Consider the following 22,910-nt stretch of genomic DNA (forward strand, 5'->3'; position numbering starts at 1 on the left):
GGGGTGCCCCGCACAGCGATTATGTCACAGTGGACTGTTGGCCAATCCCGTGAGGTTACCATGGTCAGGGGTACCTGAAATCCACTCTTACCAGCCTGAAGCTCTTCACGCGGCAGTGCAGTCCCAATGGGCTTTCCTGCGTCACCAACTAACTAACTGCATTGCATCAAATCCAGTGCCGTGGATCTGCGGAGAACCAAAAAAATCGTCGACCGCCACACCGACGACGGCGACCACCCGTGGAACGCCTCTACCACTGCCGCATTCCATCATCTAGCGCCGAACGGTCTGCCAATTGAAGCCGTAAATTACAAACATCCGAGTGTCCTCCGAACTTCTGGCCTGATCTTCCTGTTCCATTCTTCAGCGAAGGGCTATTTTGAGGCCCAGGCATATCTCTACCATGGCGTCCGACGAAACCTCAAGTCATTTGGCAGAATCCGGAGTCACGATACGCTCCGACAGTGAACACTACTCTGCCGGGGAAGAAAACACGACCTCGCCTGCTTCATCCGGAAGTCCTGCAGTCATTCTGTACCAGCCCCCAACAGTTTGGTCGTTGGTGAGGAGTGCTGCCATAAACCTGCTGCTTCCCTTCATCAATGGCATGATGATGGGTTATGGCGAGCTTTTCGCACACGAAATCGCCTTTAGGCTAGGCTGGAGCGGGACAAAAGTAGGTCGAAGAGGGATTTGTTGGCCCCAGTCAGGGCCTTGATGGTTTGGCATCTTTGCTATAAGATCATTCTCACTAACTATTCGACTCTAGGTATTTCCCATGACAAGGAGAACAAGACATTCTGTAGGCCCCGGTGTTGAGGTCATTGACAGGCCACGCCCGGCAACTAGCCTGGACGATCTGACGAGCTTGGAGTGATTGTCATATACACCAAACACCTACAATATACCATACTCACCCGTTCAATCTCGAGGATATACGTTTACTGTCTGCATATATCATACCAGTTTCGGCCATTCCCATACTACCATACCGATAATGCAGTAGAAGACACATATGATAGAGAAACCATTTGCATGCTAAAGAGCCCGGGTGTGTTTTTTCGCGAGGGTTGCGTTAGGTGAAACAAAAACTTCACGGACAAACCCTGACGATATGATTTTGTCTGTGCCAAGAGGACATGCCCAGTTTCAAGTCCGTGATTACTTGCAACCGCCTTGCGAAGTGTATTCCAGATCCAACCTGCATACTTGAACCTGTCGGAATTTCTTTTTCGGGGTATGCCTATGCGCAATGTCCAGGGTTGAATCTGTAGAGAAACGGGGAGACGCGCCTTGTTGCCGCTATAATTCAGTGCCTGATGCGACATGCTTGCTGCTTGGCAGACAAAGGCACCCTGAGCTGGCAAAGCTGGTTAGAATGCCAATGGCCCCACTCAAGATTTGCTGTCTCCACCCAGTAACAACCGTCGCGTTCAATTGACCAAAACTTTCCTAAAGTCCAGCTCAATTCTTGATATTGAATCTTCCGCTTCCCACCAAGGCATGAGCAAATTGCCCATGCTCACCACACAATGATTCCAAGCAGAGGATTATCTAGGTGCCTGCCGAGGCAAAGGCTCGATGTCAAGGTAGGAGCTATAATACTTGCACGCTTCCGAAGCACCGTAATCTATGAACAAACTTTGCTAAGACACTCATCTGCAGTCTCTATCGAAATCCCCTACGAGCACCAGGCAGTTCGGCACAGCTATCCGCACCACCAATGGAGGCTCAAAAACGCTTAGAGCGTCACAGGCGATTGGCCTGCTTGGTGGGAGGAGGACAGTTGGTGTCAGCGCCGCTGCCGCCGGTCTGATGGCGCAAAATTACCTGAGGGCACCGCCGCAGGCTCGAAGCCTTTCCCTCTGGCCGTGGAGCAGCGGCCTCAGTGGCGGCGACAAGTTCCCCGAGACTGCAGAAGCAGCGACCTCGTCTGCAGCATCATCATCGACCCCCGCCGCCGCAGCAGAAGCCGCCCCTATCCCCGAGGCGGCCGCCGCATCCCAACCAACAACCGACTTGAGCGGCGCTGCCGACCCTGCTTCCTCGATAGACCCAAGCGGCGCAACCGCCTCGGTCGGTGATGTACTCGATGGTTCGCACTACCTCAACCTCGCCTCGGACCATATTGGCTACCTTCGCGAGTTGGGCCTCAACTTTGGCTGGGGACCCAGCTCCATGGCGCAGTGGGGAATAGAACACTTGCACGTTTGGGGTAGTATGCCATGGTGGGCTGCCATCCTGGGATACGCAATCGTCACAAGGCTTATGCTCCTCAAGCCATCAATCGACGCGTTTGTTCAGCAGAGGAAGCTTCAGGCCCTCAAGAAGGACCCTCGAGGAAAGGCGGCCTTTGACAAGATGTCGCAGATGATGTCTGGAGGCTCGTCATCGACCACCGAGCTCTTGGCGGCACGTGCCGACGTTCAGAGGCTGCAGAGGGCTGTGGGTATCAGCACGTGGAAGATTGCTCTGCCAATGATCCAGATGCCCATCGGTATCGGTGTTTTCCGTGTCACCAGCGCCTGCGCCGACCTTCCCGTCCCCAGCTTCGAAACCGGCGGCTTCATGTGGCTTATGGACTTGACTTCGCCGGATCCTTTCTACATACTCCCCCTCGCTTCCGCGGGCATGATGTACGTGATGCTCCAGCACTCGATGAAGATGTCGCCGGATGCGTCTCAGACGGCCATGTTCAAAGCGGTCCAATACGTCCTTACTCCCATATCCTTCCTCGTCTCCCTCAAGTTGAACGCCGCTCTTCAGCTCTACTTCATCGCCAGCGCGGGTCTGCAAGCCGCGCAGACTCTGATCTTGAGCCGCCCGGCCGTCGGCAAAGCCCTCGGGGTTGACCAGCTGAACATGCCCGAAAAGGTTGTCAATACCGACAAGATTGTATGGGAGGCCCCCAGGGAGATCCAAACGACGGCCACGGTTCCAAAGCCAGCTGCCGACGAGCTCGATGTCAACACCAGCAACCCGATCACCAACATGAAGAACACCATGTCCAGCGTCCGGGGAAAGCTTAACAGCTTCGCCGAGCGGGGCAACGCAAAGAAGACTGTCCAGGACGCCGCCGCTTACGAGGATAGGCGCGCGCTGGAGGAGAAGGAGCGATACTATGCGCGACGCGAGCAGGCTGTTCGACGCACTAGGGAGCGTTCCAACCGATGATGAGCCAGTTAACTTTGGAGGTGGCGGGGGGATTTCGATATTCTTGGATCTTTTAATGCTCAGGCTCGTCAAAAAGGCCATCCGAGTGCATCTTGTACGAGTTTTTGTGACATTGTATAATTAAGAAAAAACCATACATATCCAATGGACTTGTTTTTAAAAAAGACCCTTTGATTCTAGATTATATCTCTATGTTATTGGCGAGCTCCTCGACGCTAACTTGTTGATAATTCGCTTTTGCAAAGCCTTGTTGGCATTTCTCCTGATCCTTGGCCCACACAACAAGCGAGATCACATGGGTACAGACTCTTCCATGGGCGCATGGCGCACAGATACGAATGAGCCATTTGTCCATCATTTCTTCAGCGAAAGTTGCATTCATCATAGTCGCTTGACGCAAACACTGCCATAACCTCTGGTCCATTACACCGTCACATGGAGCTGTTCTATAAAAAATGCAGGCAGATTCATAACGACTTCACTCACGCCCCCCAAATGCGACTTGCATGTTCCTATGTTTATATCTCATTATTCTCCCAGTTCCAAACCTCCCAAACAAACGATAATTTCCGAAATTTCGTGATGGACATGGCGCGGGGGCAAAACAGTGTAACAACAAAAGAATTACATTCAGGCCAACGCTTCGAGTTCATTAGAAGACGGTTCCATCACTGTCGATCAGAATCGGCGGTTCCTTTGTGTTGGGCCTGCTCACTTCGGCAATCTCGCGACCACCCTAACAGGAAAGAAAGATAAAGTTAGCTGATAAGAATGCCATTGAAAAAAAAATAAAGAAAAAGAGAGAAAAGAGAGACAATGTTATAAACACGTACCTTCCAGCTTCCAGCCTCAAGCAGTTGCGCGAGAGTCAACTCGTTTCCTGCAAGCTCCTTGCTCAGGAAGGCGTTGACATCGACACAGAGTTTGTCCAGCAGCCCGACTGTGACTCCGCGCCATTCAACAATGACATCGTCACTGGGTTCAAACATGGGCGCGACCTCTACAGGCCTCGTGCCTGTCCTTTCGCAGTATTCGTTATAGTGCTGGAGTCCACGGTCGGCATCTTCCTTGTTCAGCGTCAAGACGCCAAGGTCGACGAATAACCCTCCGTTGCGGTATTCTGGTAGGCCAGTGAGCAACTCCGTGCCGGCAAAGTGGATACGCAAAAGCGACTGCATGGGCTGCATCAGCGAGTAGGTGAGCCATTGTGTGAGCTTGTGGAACGGCAGGATGCCTTCCCACGGCTCCACGCGGCCCGAACTTTTGGGAGACGAGGACTTGCTTGAGCCGCCCGAGCTACGTCCTCCAGGGAAGGGACTGAACGTCGGCTTCGAGGATGTTGGGCTGTTGCTGGGAGGCGAGGATGAGCCGCTTGTTTGTGGCTGCGGCATTGAAGAGCAGGGCCATGCATCGCCCAGGCTGACACCGTTTATGGCGGTCCTGCTCTCGGGCCAGATTGATGCAAGGCCTGACATGAGAACATTCCAAAGTGTGGGTAGGGGTACAATAGGCATGCTGGAAGCCTGAGTGCTAGGATGGGCAAGCAAGTGGTCAACCATGTTGCCCGGCCTGCCGTCCTCGCCCCAGAATTCCGTCGACTCCGACAGCGCCTTGCCTAGACGGAGGAGTAGATTCGTCCTTCCCTCTAGGCCAGCGAGCTCATTGCCCGGCTCAGACTGCAAGCCCTTGGCGAGCTTCTCGACTGTCAAAGTGGCAAGACCATCCTTGTCGACCTGATACTTGTTCTCCTTGGAGCTGGAGAACAGACCCTGCTTGAACATTTCCAAGCTAGCAATGGCCAAGCCCTCGGACCGCCTGTAGACGCGGCCATTCTCGGAACTCTTGAAACTCCACTGGAGTCCTGCACCGGCGTCTAGGAGCACGCTCACGAGGAACAAGTCAATCATCCGCCTGCACTTCTCCGTGCTGTCAACAGTTTCCGGAAAAGCAGACAGGAGATGTGCGATGCGGTCGCGGCCGCCAACGCAAAAGTGCTGGTGCCTTCCATGGCCAGGAATTGAGTGAAATGGCGCGTCGTAGTCTCTCTGGACGGAGTTTGAGGTGGTCGGTCAGCGAATTGTCTGCTAGACTACAGCCTAAGGGATAGCCGTGTAGCGGAGCGAGGGGGTAAAAAAAAGAGAGCGATTGGAACGGTCAGCAGACAAAGACAATGCATACCTTGATGATCTGTGATACGAAGCTCACGACATCGGGGAACTTTCGCATGTCCACTTCGAAGTGGTTCAGTTGGTTTTTAAATGCCTTTTCGGTGACGATGGTGCATCGCTCCCTTACAGCGCCCAGGCTGCGGAGATAACCGGCCGGGTCAAGGGCTGGGTCCGGCGGCTTGGGAAGGTCGATCTTTGGGATGTGGACCGGGGTGAGCGGCGTGTTGGGGGTTCCGGGACTCGACATGTTTGTGCCTCCTGATGTGCGGTATAGACTTCGGTTGTATGGAGCTGTTGAAGCATCGGGAGATGCAATACTTTTGGAGGAATGAGAACCCAGGCTGGCGTTGGACCCTGCTGTGTGGAGAGCCGGCTTCTTGCTCTTCACCGCCTTGGGTGCTTTATCCTTACTGCGGGAGAAGAGTCCCATTGCGGGGAAGGAGGGAGGGATGGATGGGCTCAATGCAAGCAAGTACCTTGAGCTAGGACGGATCGGGCTTGTTTCGTGACTAAGGTAAGGCAGTTGTGTTGGGAACGACTTAATGCCGGATGGGATGGGATGGGATGGGGAGGTGGTCGTCTGATCTAAAGTGTGACTACCTTGGCACTGTTGAGTTGATGCCGGTCTTGAATTAGTACAACCAAATCCTATCCAAACTTGTTGTTGCCAGGGTGGATGTGATGGACTAATTGTCCCTTCTGCCAACTTCAATAGAGGCGGGACCGGGGCGCCGACTAACAAGATGGTAATCGGGGCGACTCCCAAGGATAGGTAAAAAATGTAGTATAAGTTGGATGTAACGCACCGCTTTTAAGGTGGGGTAGCAAGCCGTAGGGGGACCCTAAGCCGCCTGCACGCGGCACACGGCTTCTTGTATCGTTTTTCGATAGTTTGCGCCCTCTGGTTGTTTTTATGTGCCAGTCGTTCCGTTGCCAACGTTGATTATAATGCAAAACCGATTCCAACCCCTGTGGGCACTCCTCCTCCGCTTGCCTGACCCTCCGTTCACCTTTTCTGAGGCAGCAGAAGACGTGCCCCGGATTTCTGGGACGAGAGCTCGGTTTCGGAGTGGCCGGGATCTGCAATCGGGAAAAGCACCGACCAGTACCTTAATTGCCCAAGTTCAGTTGGCTTGCCGTCGATCTTATCGTATGACTCGTCAATCCGTTTTCAAGCGAGTTGTCGTCGAGGTTGAAGAAGGGCCTATACGCAGCGTCGACCAAATTATATAAAACCCCCGCGTCGTGATTTTGTCGATACCGTCAATTGAAATCTAACCCGTGCTGGCTGACCGGTGTCGCGGATTTCGGAGCTTGCGACTTGCACGGGCTTCCCAGCTGAGCGCTACTGTGACCAGGCAGTGGAGACCACAAGGATGTGTCTGGGTCGAATCGTTGCGAAATTCGTATAGACGTCGAAACCTCTATGATCTTGTTGAACTGGAATGCGACTTCTCCGGATGGGCAGAGGACGAGAAATAAACGAGAACAAAAAACGGCCGCTGCGGTGGCCTAGTTGTGAATTAGTAAGTCGACCCAAATATAGTACCGTAGTAGCCTTGAGGTTTTGTTTATGTCACGAGAATGACCAAGGGGGGAAAAAAAGCGCTCGAACGGGTAGCGAGACCAAGCAGGGGGCGCTGATGATGGCTTGAAGGTCGGCATATGCCACAAGATGAGAGGCAGATGCAAAAGAAAACAGCGACGGACAGCCCCCTCCCAGTGAATTAAAGCAGTAGGGCGCGCAAAACCAACCTCTCAGCTCTATATTCCGCACTTTTGTATACCCACAAATTTGTCGCTGGTTCGCTACTTGCAGACTTATGCGGTATGCCGAGTAACAAGTTGTTTTGCCGTCTCTGGTTCCGATATCGTGCTATCGGTCAAGATGTGCGCTTCGAGCTTGCGATTCTCTCGTCTGGGTGGTGTCTATATTTCCTCCCTGCAACACGGTTGGATGCAGTGATTAACACGTCTTCGGAGGGGGATTCCGTCTTGCGCAAACTAAAAAGACGGAAATAGAAGCGTCAGATGCAGCTGCAGATACAAAAAAAAAAAAAAAAAACAAGAAGTAAATCGGTAGAGTTCAAGCGGGAAGACAAAGTCAAGCCAAGCCCTGCCACTTGGCACGGCTGTGAGAAGTACCAAGGACAACTCAAAGACTCACCTCAGCTTTTGCTAGTTTGGTAAGCTGCTGGAAAGTAATCAGTCCAGGATGCTCTTGATAATTTCACCAATGAACAAAGGCGGCAGCGCCAAAGATCAGAAATTTCCCAAAGTCCGTCCAGATACAGGGACGACTTCGGAGGGGGCGTCGGCTTTTTGAAAGAAACGCCTCCCCAGCACAACTAACATCAAATTCTATCTCAATCGACAACCCGGTTCCCACCCGGTAAGCAGGTTCCGGGAGCATTGGAAACGGGTCCCTTGTTGCCCCTGTTTTCCTCGTCATGGAGACTTTTATTTTTACGAAGGACAGGCTACCTACAGTGGAAACCCTCTGGCCAGTGGCAGAACTGCTTTTGAGCACCATGCCATGCCTACTAGGCAGCTACTGTACCGATGCAATGGACCCTCCTCCATCTTGGACTCCAAGTGGAAATCGAGAATGTGGAAACGAACTAAAAAGTTGCTAAGCACAATGGTCCACCTCCGCCAAAACCTATCTACTGTTATGTGTTAGTACCATCTTCCCCTAGCCTACGTTTGAGTTTGTCGTAGTGTTTCCGTTGTTCGCCTCACTTTCAGCATTGGTGACACGACATTATCACAAACCCCCTCCACTTGCAGTAGACTCTGTAGTTCTCGGATTATATCCGTCGGTACTGGGACACCAATTCAGGAGTACCGGACAGAGAGCAACGAATAAATAAAAAATCCAATTGGGATCCTTGGCAGGAGACCCCCCATGCAGGTGAGCGCGGGGTCATGCAGGTACGCGAGGAGGAGCAGCAAAAAAAAGAAAAAAAAAGAAGAAAAGTGCAAGGGGTTGCTCCCACACAACCTGAGCTCGGATGAGACGGTGACAGATGAGCACAAAAAATGTCGCGTTCCTGACAGAGGTTTAACGTGGTGTGCCGGTACAGCCTATCAGTGGTCCGGATATGAGATGGTTGGTCACCCTCAAGTTTCGATTTGAGCCTTTTCTCTTTCGGCTGGTGGATTCTCCCCGATATGGCGGTTGGCCTACCGAAAGAGGTGCCTCCACTTGGTACCAAAAAAACTCGACCTTGCCTTGCTTGCCTTTACGCTACTTAGCAAAGCTACCTACAGACGTGGTAGGAACATTTGAAAGGATCAAAGGCAGCGGGCGGGGCGGGATACTTCTTGGTTCAGGGTTGACGCCATATCTAGGGATCCGCTGGGCGCCCGCTTGCCCAGTCCTCCTACGTAAGTGAGGTACGAAGTAATGTATCCAGCATATGTCCGACCACCTACCTGTCTTGTGGGGTCGTAGGAACTACGTGGTAGATAGCGAAGAACATGTCTCCAAACCGCCCCCGACGTGCCTAGAACTGATCGCATCTACAAGCGAAACCTTCACATGCAATCCGAGATTGAGTGCGACCCTGTCATCGATGTACTATCTAGTTCTAGACTAGGTTACTATTATCAGCAAAAGATTCACCTTCTTATTCAAGCCATTACGCTAATACATTCGAGTCTTTTTTTTTCTCTCTCTCTCTTTCTCTGTCCCTAAAATACCTTTTCTCCGGCGTATAAATCTCCGAGACAAGATAGCAAGATTCGGTGTATGCAAGATTTGCGCAACCCATGAATTTACCTACGTATGACTGGTCCAGACGTAAGTTTGATCCTATCCGAACATTGACAAGAGTCGATTCAATTCAGCGTCCCGTGCCGCTGATTGCCCACCATAGTCCTTCTTCATTTTTCCCCCCTCCGCACCCTATGCCCTGTCGTGGCTCGGGATCTTCACGGCCCTTCTTCGCGAGGTCAGCATCTTGCGCCATTGGGATCCATACCCGAAATAGGGACCCGCGCTGAGCCTGCGTGTTCGCCCAGGATCAGGGCAGAACGGTCCGCCCAGCTTTCACAAGTTTTCATTGGATCCCACATTTAGGTACCTAACGACCCAAAGCAACCTATCGCGCCTTGAGTATTGCTGTACAGCCAAGCCCAGTCGACAATCGCGCTCCTTGTCGAGATGGAAATCCTTACTTGCTTGCCTCGCCACAAACCCAGCCCCATGCCTTGTTTTTTTTTTTTTTTTTTTTTTTTTGGGCTTGCCGAGTTGATTTGGTTATGCCGAGTTGATTTGGTTATGCCGAGTTTGGAGGGTTTGTATTACTGCAGTGGCAAAAGTTTTGTTCAGTGCATGTTGCAAACAAATGCCTTTACTCAATGTATCCAAGGACCTCCCATGACCCACTGGTCCAACACTTTGCCAACCAAGGTTGCTTGTGTGCGCCGACTCATCAGTCTCCTAACCTGTGTGCTCCTCTAACCTGGCTCTCTGTGCACTTCCTGCCTCACCGAATACGCAAACAAATTTCAACCAAAAGTTAAACAGAGGCGGCACTGTTTGGTCCTGATACGTGCCAGTACCGTACCACAGTCGCGCTTCTTTTTCACCCTCGGCTTGTGGAATAGGCCGGAATGTCTTATCAACCCGTCTTGCCACATAACGGTACAGCCGGCATATCCAGGACAATCCAAAAAGCATCCTGTGGGATCCGGTTTGCCGGCAGGAACCCATAACGCCGGGCTATCAATCGAGGCAAACTGGTTGATTGTCGCACAAGTGACGAGTACCTACCTAGCTAGGACGGGCATTGATATCCGTGGCTGCATATGATCGCCGCCCAGGCTCTCCAGCCTTGCCCACCAGCGTGCGGTGTGCAGAACCGAGACTGGGGGCACGAAAAAACCAAGAGACCGGTTTTCCCAATCTCGTTTGTTTTTCTCGTTCGTTCGTTCGTTCTTTTCTTCTTCAATGTGTCCATGACCGGGGCGAGAGCACGGTAGAAGAACAAGGAAAAAACTACCTACCCTGTCAACTAATTGTCAACCGAGGTTTGGGGTAAAATCATACCCGCCGGGTACTGCTCAAAGATGCGGAGCCATCATATCGAGTACACGAGATTCCAGACCGACATGACACAAGGACCCTTTTCCACAGCGAATGTCCCAATCCGTTTAACGACGCACCTTGGCACGCAACGTCGGTAAGATCCCGACTGCGTATTTGCTGATTTTGCGTGTGGCTAGGGGTAAAGGAGAGCTTTCTTGTCGCATGCTTACGTATAGCACCCCCTATGGCAAGCAGTTGGTTTGTACTTTGTGAGTGTGCGTTTTGGCTAGAGTTAATGATCAAAATATTGTTCTTGGCAAGCTGGGGGTTGCAACGTTGGCCCCTGGAGGGATTTTTTTTTTTTTTGAGTTGAAAGTCCAGAACTGTCTGAACTCAAAGGTCGTATTTTGACAGTACTCCTTGACACGGACCGCAACTGTGAACCCTTGACGAAATTATAGATTTGGCCCTTGACAATAGTCGACCAGCAGGCTCACATCCCCAGAATAATGCCCAGTCGGTCATTACCCGTTCAAGCTACCGTACTCGTGACTACATAGTAGCCAGCCTGCTGCAGCGAGGAAAGAGGCAAGACGGGAAAAGCTGCCTACGAGCCGTGCCGGTCCGAAGCGAAAAGCTAATAGTAAAAATAATCACAATCAACTAGTTCTAGGCAAATCTTTCTAATGAATGGCCTGCTCAGCCATTACAGGGAATGTTGTAAATATCTCGGTATGAGAATCATCCGGTTTATCTCCCCACCGGAGCTCGATCATATGAGAAAGAAATTACTGCTCTAGCACCGATCGTAGGGATTCTCAACGTGGAGAAATTTAGGTACGAGGTTGAAGCCGTGGCATGGTGGCTATTATCCACCGGCTGATTTTGATCCTTGGCTATAGAATAAAATCTTATGCGGGTATCTTAATTGTACTTGTATTGGCTGATACAGTTGGGGATAGCTTTTCTACAAAAGAACCGCAGAAACACACGTATGGGCAAAAACAGACCTTAATTTTCGGTCCCTCTAGCTATACAGGTTTGCGAGTTTCACTTACTCGAAGGTCCTGCATCACAGAATCAATATCACCCGCCAGCAGACTCCCTTGAGAAACGGATGCCAACCTATCCGCATTCTGCTATACGTTCCTTGGTCAACAATGCCTAAACTGCACTTGACAGCCTGGCTAGTTTGTGCTAGGCTTCGTACGTAAAAGGGGTGATGTGAAATGTGCCTAAGTTTTGCATAAGGAAACAATTCCGGCCCTCCGGGTAGATCTCACCCGCGGCGCACAGTCATGACATGTGGTGGTTGACCGACTTGTTCGTGACATGGAGACGAATTTGCATGCCGGAAGCCCGAATATAGGCATACAGAGCATATAATGACACAGTTGTAGTTATGGCCTGTTTTGGTTAGTCCCAGTATGCTGCCATTTGCCACTTTTACTATGGTAGGTATCAGGACCGCAATTCAAACGAAAAGTTTGTTCGCCGCGTAGCCGGAGAACCTTATTTTGACGGATCTTTGCCCAGTTGAGGGGGATGAGTGGAGACGACGCTACGCGCGTTCGTTACAATTTACCATGTGGACTATCATGATGTGTCTCCGTGATTCCCGGTGGGAGATGCGGCTGGACAATTCAAGCCTCGGAGAGGCCAGGAGTTCAGAATAATGCCGCTTTGACGCTCAGAATATAGTTTCGTTTGTTGATGAAGGTGGAACCTGTGTGTTGCGTGCCATGTCACTTGCCGTCAGTATTTGTTCAATAGGAAGGCCAGTCGGTGCTCCGATACGTGATTAAACTTACAATCTAGTCAACATTCCCTTTCCTCCCATGATTCCTGGTGCGCAAAGTGTCTTTACACTGGGCGTTTGTGGGGACTGGTTCGTCCGACTCGGTAAGAGCTGCATTCTAGCTGTCGTTTTTTATCGTCATGAAGCCCGGGGCACCCCAGTGTGAGCTTCAGGAATTATGCGATCAGATCAGCCACGTTCATCGGCATCTCGTCGATCTGGGTCGAGTAATACACTGTTGAAGGAGTCAGCAAAGCCCGAAATATAATTTCTAGTGGGGCTCACTTACACTCGATGTCTCTGAGGATTCGCACGTCCTCGCTAGTAACGAAGTTGATGGCAACACCCTTGCGACCAAACCTTCCCGAACGACCGATGCGGTGAATGTAGTTTTCACGATTGCTCGGCAGGTCGTAATTGATAACCAGACTGACCTGCTGGACATCGATACCTCGGGCCCAAACATCGGTAGATATCAACACTCGGCTGTTTCCTTGCCTGAAGTCCTGCATAATGCTGTCACGCTCCTTTTGAGGCATATCGCCATGCATGCTGCTGACCGTGAAGTTGGCCTCGCGCATCTTGTCCGTAAGCCAGTCAACCTTGCGCCTCGTGTTGCAAAAAATGACGGCTTGTGTGATGGTGAGTGTATCGTAAAGATCGCAGAGCGTGTCGAACTTCCAGTCTTCCTTCTCAATGGCGATGAAGTACTGCTTCAAACCCTCGAGGGTCAGTTCGTCACGCTTGACAAGGATCCTCACGGGGTCGGTCATGAATTTGGTGGTCATGTCCAGCACATCGTACGGAAGCGTAGCCGAAACAACCACAACCTGAGTCGCGGGTGGAAGGTATCGGTAGACGTCGTAGATCTGCTCACGGAATCCTTGGTTCAACAGCTCATCGGCCTCGTCCAGAACGAGCATCTTAATATGACGGGTGCGGAGATGGCGGCGGCGAATCATGTCAGCCACGCGACCTGGTGTACCCGAGACGATGTGCTGACCATAGTCGAGTTTGCGGATATCCTCGCCGACGTTGGTGCCGCCGATACAAGCGTGGCACTGCACATTCATGTAGTCGCCCAGGGCCATGACAACGCTCTGAATTTGTGTCGCCAACTCGCGTGTGGGCGACAGGACGAGTGCTTGGGTCTCACGCACGGCCGTGTCGATAACCTGGAGCATGCTGATGGAAAATGTGGCTGTCTTTCCCGTTCCGGACTGTGCCTGCGCAATGGTATCACGACCCTTGCAGACCTGAACGATAGCGCGCGACTGGACCGCCGAAGGCGACTCGTACCCGTACGCGTAGATGCCACGGAGGAGGCTCTCTGATGTTGTTGTGGGTTAGTTACCGACTTTTCACTACTGACGCCCGATTCCCCTCCAAGGCACTGCTGAGCTCACCCTTCAGAGCCATCGACTCGAAAGTCGGATGGACCGTGACCTCCTTGGAGGTTGTAAACTCCATCCGCTCCTCCGCCTTGCGGTCGATGCCACTTCCTTCCGCCATCGTTACGGCTGTGATTAGATATTTGTAACTGTCTTCAAGACTGGCGATTTCGGTCTTCGCAGCGCGTGATTATTCGTCTTCGCTGGCGGCTTTATGATGAAAATTGGGGTCGGGTTAAAAATTGTTGGTTTGAATGTAAGGGAAAAGCTGCAATGCGGGCGAACTTTTTGGTGCCAAATGCGCCATGCATGAGGTTAAAAGGTGGGGACACTGATGTCACCCCACTAAATAACTCAAGGCGCATTCTATGATTCGCCAGACGAGGGCCATCTTGAATTTCTGTGTCGCGATCTTTGCCAGCCATAACGCGCTTTGGAGCTAGATTGAATTTGCTACATTCAACTACTGAATCACCCACCACCACGACCATCTCAACTAATCCAATCACTACACAAAATCCACATTCGACAGTTGCCTGGCATGCTTTTGGAGGACCAGCGGTATGTCCAAGAGGACTTGGAACGTCTGGAACAGGGCATAACTGATCGCATGAGCCATGAGCCGACCTTTGTACGTATTTGCGTCCGCGCGACCGCTGCCATTTTTTCTTCATATATCAAAAAAAAAAAAAAAAAAAAAACGTACTCACGCTGACATTCATCATGCCTTATAGATACGAGACCGCTTAAATCGCGACCATGAAGTTGCGCAGCTCCTCGAACAGATACAAAAACAATCTTCTGAGCTCATATCCATGTATGAGGATGTCAATGGCCTACGGTCAAAAGAGATTCAAGCCATTGGCTCGGGAGACCCATTCGACGAATTTTACAAGCAGGTTGAAGAAATCAAGGAACATCACGCCAAGTACCCTACCGAACAAGCAGAGAACCCCGAACTGAGGTACCGACCTGGACGAGATGGACCCGATCCGGCACAGCCGTACATGGTCGATATGATATTCTCGGGAGAGGAGGCCTTTGGAAAATTCTTCGACCTTTTGGCCGCCCACGAAGCCTACATAAACCTTCCCAACGTCAAGCATCGGTCCTATCTGCAATACCTCGAAGTGTTTGACGACTTCGCTCCGGGGGCGGGAGGTGTTAAGCGTGCGGATAAGCTGACGGATCAGTACTTCAAGTACGTGGGAGATTTGGCAGAGTACCTCGAGTCTTTCATGCGGAGAGCGAGGCCACTTGAGAATCTGGACAAACTCTTTGCCACGTTCGCAGCAGACTTTGAGAAGCTCTGGGAGAAGGACGAGGTACCGCATTGGGGAGCGGAAAAACCAGAAGCCAATGGATCCGCACCACATGCTACCAGCACAGCAGAGGCAGTATGGTGCGACGCTTGCGAAAAGGAGTTCAAGAATGAGAATGTATACAAGAATCATCTCACTGGTCGGAAACACATCAAGGCTGCTGAGCAGAAGGCTAAGAGGACAGAGGAGAACGACGACGCCTCTGAAGCAGCCAGCACTGACGCCCCCACCAAGGGCAAGAAGGAATCGGCCATCCGATTGAAGGAACGTGCAGTAGCGGAACGAGAATATCGAGTAACGCGGTTAACAGAGGCGATGAAGACTGAGCGAGACGAGACCAAGGTCAACGTGGAGCGCAGGCAAGGCATGACGGAACGAGAGCGACAGCAAGAGCTGGAGAACCTTTACAACATAATGGGAAGTGCCATAACCACTTATGGTGCCGGTGGGGCCAATGGGCACCAGGGTGGCGAGGGCGACGAGGATGAGGGCGAAGACGGAGAGGAAAAGATTTACAACCCATTGAAGCTGCCACTAGCTTGGGATGGTAAACCGATCCCGTTCTGGCTGTACCGACTTCACGGCTTGGGCGTTGAGTTCCCCTGCGAGATCTGTGGCAATTTCGTCTACATGGGTAGGCGGGCATACGAGAAGCACTTTAACGAGGCACGGCACATCTATGGTCTCAAGTGCCTCGGTATCTCCAACACTTCGCTTTTCCGCGACATCATCAGCATCGAGGAGGCACTCAAGCTATGGGATAAGATACAGCGCGACCGCAAGCGTAATATGGGCGACGATGGTAGCGTTGTACAGATGGAGGATGCCGAGGGCAACGTGATGCCGGAGAAGGTGTACTATGATCTTCAGAAGCAGGGACTATTGTAAACCGGTGCATATAGTGGCGAAGGGGTCATGGATATAAATAGGATAAGATCTGCAAGATATAGCCAGTGGCGGATGTTCCCGAAGCTTTCCTGGTCTTTCTCAGGACGCGACAAGGCGACTCTTTTCTGCTTGGATGTTATGTTGGCAAATCTCGCGTTGTGCCGTTTTTAGTGTTTTAGTCGGAGAAAAGGGGAAAACCGGATCCAGGGCCGGTGGCTGACTGTTAAAAGAACCAATATACAGCAGTTGCCGGCTTTCCCGGCTGTCAATGCGAGTGTTGGTCCGTGAAGAAACAAAACAAAAAGAAAGAGGAAAACAGCAGCAGCTGGAGGGAGGTTGGGCGTCAATTCCAGGATTCCTTTGCTTTCAACACTGCCAAAAATGAAGGAACCCACAATTGTTTATGCATGCTCATCAACGCCCATAACCGCCTTGCCGCCTTGCCGCCAGGCGATGCTTGAAATTGATTGAGTGGCGGCTTGGTGGACGAAGTCATATGGTTAGGCTGTGAGGGTTTTGGGTAGATGTCAGTCTGGGCAGATTGGTTGGCTGAGAGCACTCAACTCAGCTTTTGCGTTTGTGGCGCCTACCCCATCGGAGGCCTGCATCAACCTGGCAAACCCCTTGTACCACACACCAAAGAGCGCGTCAAGCCTTGATTCCACTCGCCAGAACCGACTCCATCATGCTATTGACAACCCGTCCCTATTGCTCACCAACCAACCCTAGCCTACCAAGTTGCAAGTCCAGCTACGTACCAAGCTACTTAGTCGCTTCCTTCGTGCGCGCCTCGATTTGGGCGCCAAACATCGCGCCAATTGGGTTTTCTTTTCGACACCCAGCAACCAAACAGACGGCGTCGTTGATGGTCGTGCAGGGTCCTTTGAAACAATTACCGCTCCTGGATTGATATTTCTTCTCTTTTGTCTGTTTTCCCCGCAGATCGGAGTTGCTGCAGTGCTCCTCAAACGGCGTGTCTGTATGGTGTTCCGTTGTACTGTACGTCCGCAAACACCCCCCGGCACCTCTTCTGACTGTCAATCAGTGTTCCACACTCCCATTTCGAGAGACCAACCAGGCAAGCCAGGCAGAAGAAGTCTTCGCCACTGGAAGTCTGTCCATATTAGTGAAAAGCTCCCAACGACGCCCGACAAGTTGGGACGTCCCTGCCCTATTGGCATGAACGGGGGCGAAAGCCGCGTCCCGCACGTCCGCCCCCGGACCAACACAATTTCCAAGTGGCTCGTGTGTGAGCGTGGGCGTGTGTACTGTATGTGTATGTGTTTGTGTGCGTGTATCTACCGGTATTTCTGTCTCTTGGACGACAAGGCTACCAAGCCATGTCATATTGAGCATCCTAGACATTTCTAAATTTCTGTCCTGTCATCCTCGTCTACTTGCGTCCTGTCGACTCTTTTTATGCTCAATGACACCACGAGGCTGCCACCCGTTTTGTTAAGGCGTTTCACGAATAATTGATCCGTTATCTCCTACAGTCACACTTACAACGCTGCACTATAGACCTGGTTTTTTCTTTTCCTGATCTTCCTTTTGATTCCAAATCACACATACAACCACCGTATAGCACCGCCCCTCTCTTGCCTCTTCTCTTCAAACCTTTGTCTCAAGGCTCGTATGGCGTTTTCCGTACAATTTGTCCAGTACCAAGGGAGCTCATAACCCGCACAACACGGCCATGGACTTCTACAAGGAAAAGGCGACGCAACTATTACTTGAGCACCGGGAGGCACATACAAACCCAGATTTTTCTCCTCTGGCTTGCAGTTGCCAGTGTACTAAATTCCCCAAAGATGGCACGTTTACATATAAAGAGATTAACCATGTCATGGCACGCATCGTCGACGAGAACGGGTCGGTGGACCTCGTCAACGCACTAATCAGAATGGGAGCCGATGTCAACGTCACGCGGCGAAGTTCAACAAGCCTGTGGAAGAAGGTAGCCAGACGACATCAGACTCCAGAACGCAGCGATTTGCTCCAGGTCGCCACGGTACGATGTCGGCCCGAGCTTGTAGAGGTTCTTGCCGCCCAGGCAGACCAAGCCAACCTCGACAATGCCTTGCGATATGCTATACTGCGTCGAGACCTCCATGTCCTCCAAGTCTTGCTAGACGCCGGTGCAGACCCAGCAGAGCTGCATGATGATTTCGAAAAGGCAGTCATGCTCGGTGAAACGGAACCAATTGCACTCCTTTTAGCAGGCCCAAAAAAGCCCTGTACCGACTGCATATCAGGAGCATTGACTGTAGCGATCAAGGACGGGGCCTCCAAGATACTCGAGTTGTGTATGGCAGCCGGAGCTGACCCGAACTACCTTGGGGGCCAGGCTTTGGTTGCCGCGGTTGAGGCGAAAAGAAGTGACTACCTCGAAATTCTCTTGTCAAGCCGTCGTGGCAGGCTAGCAATGATGGGCTCCCTAGATGCAGCAGTCGGTGTCGCCCACCAACACTTGTCCCGGCAGGATGACGAGACTTTCCGAGAGCTACTTGAGATGTGCCTGCTCTCCGGTGCAGCTGGCGAACGAACTGAACGACTATTCACATCAGGTCTCGTTAACTGCGTCAAAAAGAAGAACCAACGGCTCCTGGATCTCATCTTGCAATACACGCAGCCAATCGATCCGTACCACACTCTGGCCGTATTGGAGGCCATCAAAACCTACCAGACAGTGATTCTCGCACAGCTACTCAGGCTGAAGCCTTCTGAGGATTGCCTTGTTGCTGCCATGTCTCAAGGAATGCGTGTTGCGGATAGCGAGGTCATGTTCGAAATTATCGCCTTACTACTGTCACTCGGTGCCAGAGGGCCAGCAGTCTCTGCGGCTTTCGTCACCTGTGTCGGTCTCCTGGGCGACAATTTTGATCTACTACATGTTGAGCTTGGCAGACTTCTGTTGGAGCAGGGCGATGCGGACGTCAATTACGACGACGGTGCGGCTCTTCGAACAGCAATATCTGCGAGTCTCATGGGGATAATATGCGACATCATGGACAGGCGTCCCAATCAGGCCACTCTTGGAGCTGCACTACCAGTCGCTATGGGCATGGAGCCATCCAAAAAGCTCGATGTTATTGAAATGCTGCTAAAAGCAGGAGCCAGAGGCCCAGTGGTTGATTGTGCGCTGGTGGATGCGGTGAACAGCGCCCCTAAAAATACGCCCTTGGTGAAGCTTCTGCTCACTCGTGCGTCGGTCAACCACCAGGGTGGCGAAGCCCTCGTCAGCGCTATACACAATCAAGATTTCGACATTATTGAGCTTATTCTGGCTCAGCGCCCTGATCGCGAGGCCATGGCTGCGGCCGCGAAAGCCTCCTTCCTGCTCCCAAAGAATGAGAGGCGAGAGACAATCCGCGTCCTCATTTCTAGGTTCCATATCGAGCACTTAAACTTTTGCTTAAAACAGGCAATATTATCAACAAAGAAAGACACAGACCTCGTCGAACTGCTTTTGGTTTCCGGAGCGGATCCTCGCTGCGATGGAGGTGCTTGTCTTAAGATTGCAGCTTCTTCGTTTGATCTCGCGCTCCTCGAACTACTTGCTCAGAAGATTGGCAAAGATGGTCGATTGTTTACCGAAATATTTGACCATGTCATCTCACAGGGCGACGAATGGCTGGCACATTCGCATATCAATGTTGTCGAATTAATATTACGTTTCGGCGCTTCTGGTATAGTTCTGAGCAGGGCACTTATCGACGCTCTGCAGGCCATGTTCCCCGTAAGACCTGGCGGCAGCCCTAGAAGCCGAAGTCCACGAAGCCCGATGAGCCCTTGTCGCGACTCTAGTGCTCCCCCGGAAGCCATTCTCGACTTACTACTAGGTCACGGCGCCAGTACCAACTACGAAAGCGGAAAGTCCGTTCAATTGGTGGCAAGGAACGGTGATCGACACCTCCTGCGAAAACTACTTGATACCAAGAATTGTGCTAGCCTGCAGACGGCCACGACGGCTCTGTATGCCGCTATCAGCGCAGGCCACACTGAGGCGCGGCTGCTTGAGCTGATCGACGTCTTTACCGATAAATCCACTGTTGCCCCCGACTTTAGCAGTCAGGGGGTATATGATGGGATGTTCCCACCACTGTATTTGTGCTTGGAGAAGTACCCTCGCTCGACTGTTGTTATGAACCGGATCATCAGTGCTGGTTGTGACTTGTCACAAACGGTTAAGATAACATACGCTCCCACTTCAAACGGAGAGGTACAAGAGCAGTCATCAGACTACGAAGCTGCGAACGTCTTGATCTGGGCCCTGCTCCAGTCCTCCAGTAAAACGAGCTCTGCCGTGGTTGCACAGCTGGCCAAGCAAGGAAGTAAGTTCACCAGCCTTGTGATAAGTAACAAACTGAAAAGCTAACAATGATTCCAGCCGATGTCAACTTTGTCACTGAAAAGAGCAAAGTGACGCCCCTGATTGTCGCTGCCAAAACAAATCGACCAGAGCTAGTGGACGAGTTCCTCAGACTTGGAGCTAGGGCGACAGTCCAAGACTCGCTGGGACGGTCCGCTCTTTTCTATGCTGCGCGGATTGGCAGTCACGAATCTGTTGTCCTATTGCTGGACAAGAAGCTCCCCATCAACGACGGTAGTCTGCATGAGGCCTCTCGCAACTTCCACGTCGACGTTATGCATAAGCTCATCGAGGCTGGTCACGATCCTGACTACAGGTCAAACAAGCACGGCGGTCATACGGCGCTTACCGTGATGGCGAGCCGGGGTATTATTCCAGCCGACCCAGAAAGAGCAGAGGCGGCGGTGGACATTCTCAAACGATTCAATGCAAGCCCTCTGTTGAAGGTGCATGGCAGGACTGCCGTGTTCATGGCCCTGGACAACATTGTGGACAGTGCAGGACCGGAGGCAATCACGACTCTGCTACTAGATCGACTCTTTTGGAAGACGCTCAACGACGAGAAGAACGTGTACACCGACCAGCAGGGATACTCATTTTCGCCGACCATGTATATCAAAAAGGGCCTGTCTCGTGCGCACGATTCGCAGCACGAGGTACTACTCTCTCTTCTCCGCGGCCAGGGCGCGATAGATCGATTCTATGCGAGCATAGAAGCAGAGCAGCAGCCGGTGGATGCGGTTGGGATGCCGGACGAGATCCGCGAGCAGGAGAAGGAGCGGCGGGCTCGCAGGCTACGGCAGCAACGTGAGGACGACGATCACTCACGACGGTTGCGCATGGAGGAGGAGACGACCATGCATGAGCTGCGCCTTTCGGGAGCGCGGCGCTTTGCAGAATACGACCACACTGACAGACTGGCCGATCAGCACCGACGGAATCGGGGCCTCGACCATGCTTTGGACATGCAGATCGAACTTGACAAGCACCTCAACGGCAGCACGATCCGAAAGGGGGAGGCAGACACAACTGCGGCGATCGAGTGGAATCAGCACATGGATGGGGAGGAGATGAGACGGCAAAAGACCGAGAGCGATTTCGAATACCGCATCCGCGGGCGTACAATCCAGACCATGGAGGAAAGGGCCGAGCTGGAGATGCAAGGTGCGCGTTATGCGCTCGAAGCTGACAAGCGGGCAAGAGAGCTGGCCCTCAAGCAGTGGAACTCATCTCGTGTGCACGAGATCAGTCTTCAGAAGGCGCGCGGGGAGGCCGAACTCAATGTGTGGCAGCGCAATGCACTTGCCGCCGGAGAGACGAGGGATATGAGGGAACGAGACGCCGTGCAAAGTGCGCGCGACGGCAGGGCCATGATGGACCGCTGGGCGCAACACAACATGCAGGTCGTCGAGAAGGCTGGGCCCGGTTCAGCTGGTGGCTGGGTGCCCCCGTCTGCTGCAGTCGACATGGTTGCTTCCTGGACGGGTGCGAGCCGTAACGGAAGAAGTGCGGAACCGAGGAGCCCTGGGCCCATGCCTACCAGTGGCGGTGGCGGCGGCGGCGCTGGTGGTGATGGCCATCTTCCACCAAGTGCTAGAGGGTACCAGGCGCCGCGGGTAAGCTCCGTTAGGGTAAGCGAGGGGCCTGTGAGGAGGGCCATTGCTGGTTGATGGCAGACATGATGTTTAATTCTCGAGAGGATCATTCACGATTTTTCTCTTTTGTTTATTTTTATTTTTCAGGATCGGAACATGTTAGCAACTGTATTTGGCTTTATCGGCGTAGCAGCTTGGGAAACAGCACGGGTTGTGAATTGGAGTTGTTTTTATTCTTTTTCGTCTGGTTCATCTTGGGTATCGGTTATAGATATTGGACACCTACCTACATAAGAACAACGTACCTTGAGCCCTGACTTCAGTCTGATAACCCCTACGTCTTTTTACTGCCAGCTATGATTATCGATGTGTGGCGGAAGTATCCTGTTGCCTTGAACATTGCCTATATTGCCCGAAACATTCGTTCAAGGAAGACGTACGCACATGGGCGTATCTGTCGATTTCCAAGCTATGAATATTTTGTACGGCCCAGGTAGCTAGGTACTCTGCACTAGTAAGTCAACAAAGGTTTTTTTTTCTTTTCTTTTTCTTCTCCCTATCCCTTGACGACTGTTTAAATATCTGTGCCATCCCAAAACAGGGACAAGACGTCGCGGGAATCTTCATGTATGCGGCAAAAAAAAAAACCAAAAAGAAGAACCGGAATCTTGAATTGCATTCATCACGTGAAGAAAGTGTGCAAAACACATATAGGTACCTATTCATCAGAGTGATGATCGTTTTCGATGAGTGGCAGACTTACCTGTCTATTTACAGTCGGCCAAGATAACGCAACAAACAAAGACAAACTGGTGGCGAATGCTTGGTGACGCACAGTATAGTAATCTGTTCCAACTGAGGAAATATACTTATTTTCCCTCACGCACCGCCTATAATATTATTACCTGGCTCGAAGGGTATTGAAGTACCCTGCATAGTAAATTTGTCTACTGTTTCCCAGGGGATCCACTTGCATCCTGGGCGTCCTTTTAATTATCCTGGCCGACCGTAGGCAGCAACACACCTTCGGCTTTCTCCTCGGTCCATCATCGCATCGACCACCCGAAAGTTTGCAGCTGACTAATTTATTCACGCGGTCAATGCAACCTGCCAGCTCGATTATATATATTGCCGCCAGCTCTCAAACTATTGCTTAGTTTTTGCCTT

The 22,910-nt window shown here is 51.8% G+C and overlaps 8 protein-coding genes across 8 annotated transcripts; 5 read left to right on the forward strand and 3 right to left on the reverse strand.

Moving 5' to 3' along the window:
• The first annotated feature begins 128 nt into the window (after positions 1 to 128).
• Positions 129 to 1,159, forward strand: MGG_04883 (mitochondrial import protein 1). Its single transcript, XM_003712316.1, has 2 exons — positions 129 to 676; positions 770 to 1,159. The coding sequence occupies exons 1-2, from the start codon at positions 404 to 406 to the stop codon at positions 875 to 877; spliced, it is 381 nt and encodes a 126-aa protein (XP_003712364.1). The 5' UTR covers positions 129 to 403; the 3' UTR covers positions 878 to 1,159.
• A 272-nt stretch (positions 1,160 to 1,431) lies between these two features.
• MGG_04884 (mitochondrial export translocase Oxa1) lies at positions 1,432 to 3,379 on the forward strand. The gene is made up of 2 exons (XM_003712317.1): positions 1,432 to 1,589; positions 1,666 to 3,379. Exons 1-2 carry the CDS (start codon positions 1,533 to 1,535, stop codon positions 3,172 to 3,174), a joined length of 1,566 nt encoding a protein of 521 aa, XP_003712365.1. The 5' UTR covers positions 1,432 to 1,532; the 3' UTR covers positions 3,175 to 3,379.
• Positions 3,380 to 3,571: 192 nt separating this feature from the next.
• MGG_12973 (uncharacterized protein) lies at positions 3,572 to 6,074 on the reverse strand. The gene is made up of 3 exons (XM_003712318.1): positions 5,353 to 6,074; positions 4,008 to 5,219; positions 3,572 to 3,910 (listed from the first exon to the last, which is right to left on the reverse strand). The coding sequence occupies exons 1-3, from the start codon at positions 5,587 to 5,589 to the stop codon at positions 3,827 to 3,829; spliced, it is 1,533 nt and encodes a 510-aa protein (XP_003712366.1). The 5' UTR covers positions 5,590 to 6,074; the 3' UTR covers positions 3,572 to 3,826.
• Positions 6,075 to 9,116: 3,042 nt separating this feature from the next.
• On the forward strand, positions 9,117 to 9,559 carry MGG_16819 (uncharacterized protein; the record flags this gene model as incomplete). The annotated part of the gene is made up of 2 exons (XM_003712319.1): positions 9,117 to 9,147; positions 9,375 to 9,559. Coding segments are annotated over 2 exons (216 nt in total), but the record flags the coding sequence as incomplete, so codon positions are not given.
• Positions 9,560 to 11,370: 1,811 nt separating this feature from the next.
• On the reverse strand, positions 11,371 to 13,822 carry MGG_04885 (ATP-dependent RNA helicase fal-1). The gene is made up of 4 exons (XM_003712320.1): positions 13,582 to 13,822; positions 12,465 to 13,505; positions 12,189 to 12,410; positions 11,371 to 12,103 (listed from the first exon to the last, which is right to left on the reverse strand). Exons 1-3 carry the CDS (start codon positions 13,685 to 13,687, stop codon positions 12,352 to 12,354), a joined length of 1,206 nt encoding a protein of 401 aa, XP_003712368.1. The 5' UTR covers positions 13,688 to 13,822; the 3' UTR covers positions 11,371 to 12,103; positions 12,189 to 12,351.
• Positions 13,823 to 13,975: 153 nt separating this feature from the next.
• MGG_12972 (splicing factor 3a subunit 3) lies at positions 13,976 to 16,186 on the forward strand. Its single transcript, XM_003712321.1, has 2 exons — positions 13,976 to 14,197; positions 14,301 to 16,186. Exons 1-2 carry the CDS (start codon positions 14,108 to 14,110, stop codon positions 15,774 to 15,776), a joined length of 1,566 nt encoding a protein of 521 aa, XP_003712369.1. The 5' UTR covers positions 13,976 to 14,107; the 3' UTR covers positions 15,777 to 16,186.
• Positions 15,733 to 16,384, reverse strand: MGG_16820 (uncharacterized protein; the record flags this gene model as incomplete). Its single annotated transcript, XM_003712322.1, has 2 exons — positions 15,733 to 16,281; positions 16,367 to 16,384. The coding sequence occupies 2 exons, from the start codon at positions 16,382 to 16,384 to the stop codon at positions 16,120 to 16,122; spliced, it is 180 nt and encodes a 59-aa protein (XP_003712370.1). The 3' UTR covers positions 15,733 to 16,119.
• Positions 16,385 to 17,016: 632 nt separating this feature from the next.
• On the forward strand, positions 17,017 to 22,059 carry MGG_04886 (uncharacterized protein). The gene is made up of 2 exons (XM_003712323.1): positions 17,017 to 20,110; positions 20,167 to 22,059. Exons 1-2 carry the CDS (start codon positions 17,473 to 17,475, stop codon positions 21,816 to 21,818), a joined length of 4,290 nt encoding a protein of 1,429 aa, XP_003712371.1. The 5' UTR covers positions 17,017 to 17,472; the 3' UTR covers positions 21,819 to 22,059.
• Positions 22,060 to 22,910: the final 851 nt, after the last annotated feature.

The sequence above is a fragment of the Pyricularia oryzae genome, chromosome 3 (assembly GCF_000002495.2).
Source record: "Pyricularia oryzae 70-15 chromosome 3, whole genome shotgun sequence".
In the NCBI taxonomy this organism is placed as follows: Eukaryota; Fungi; Ascomycota; class Sordariomycetes; order Magnaporthales; family Pyriculariaceae; genus Pyricularia; species Pyricularia oryzae.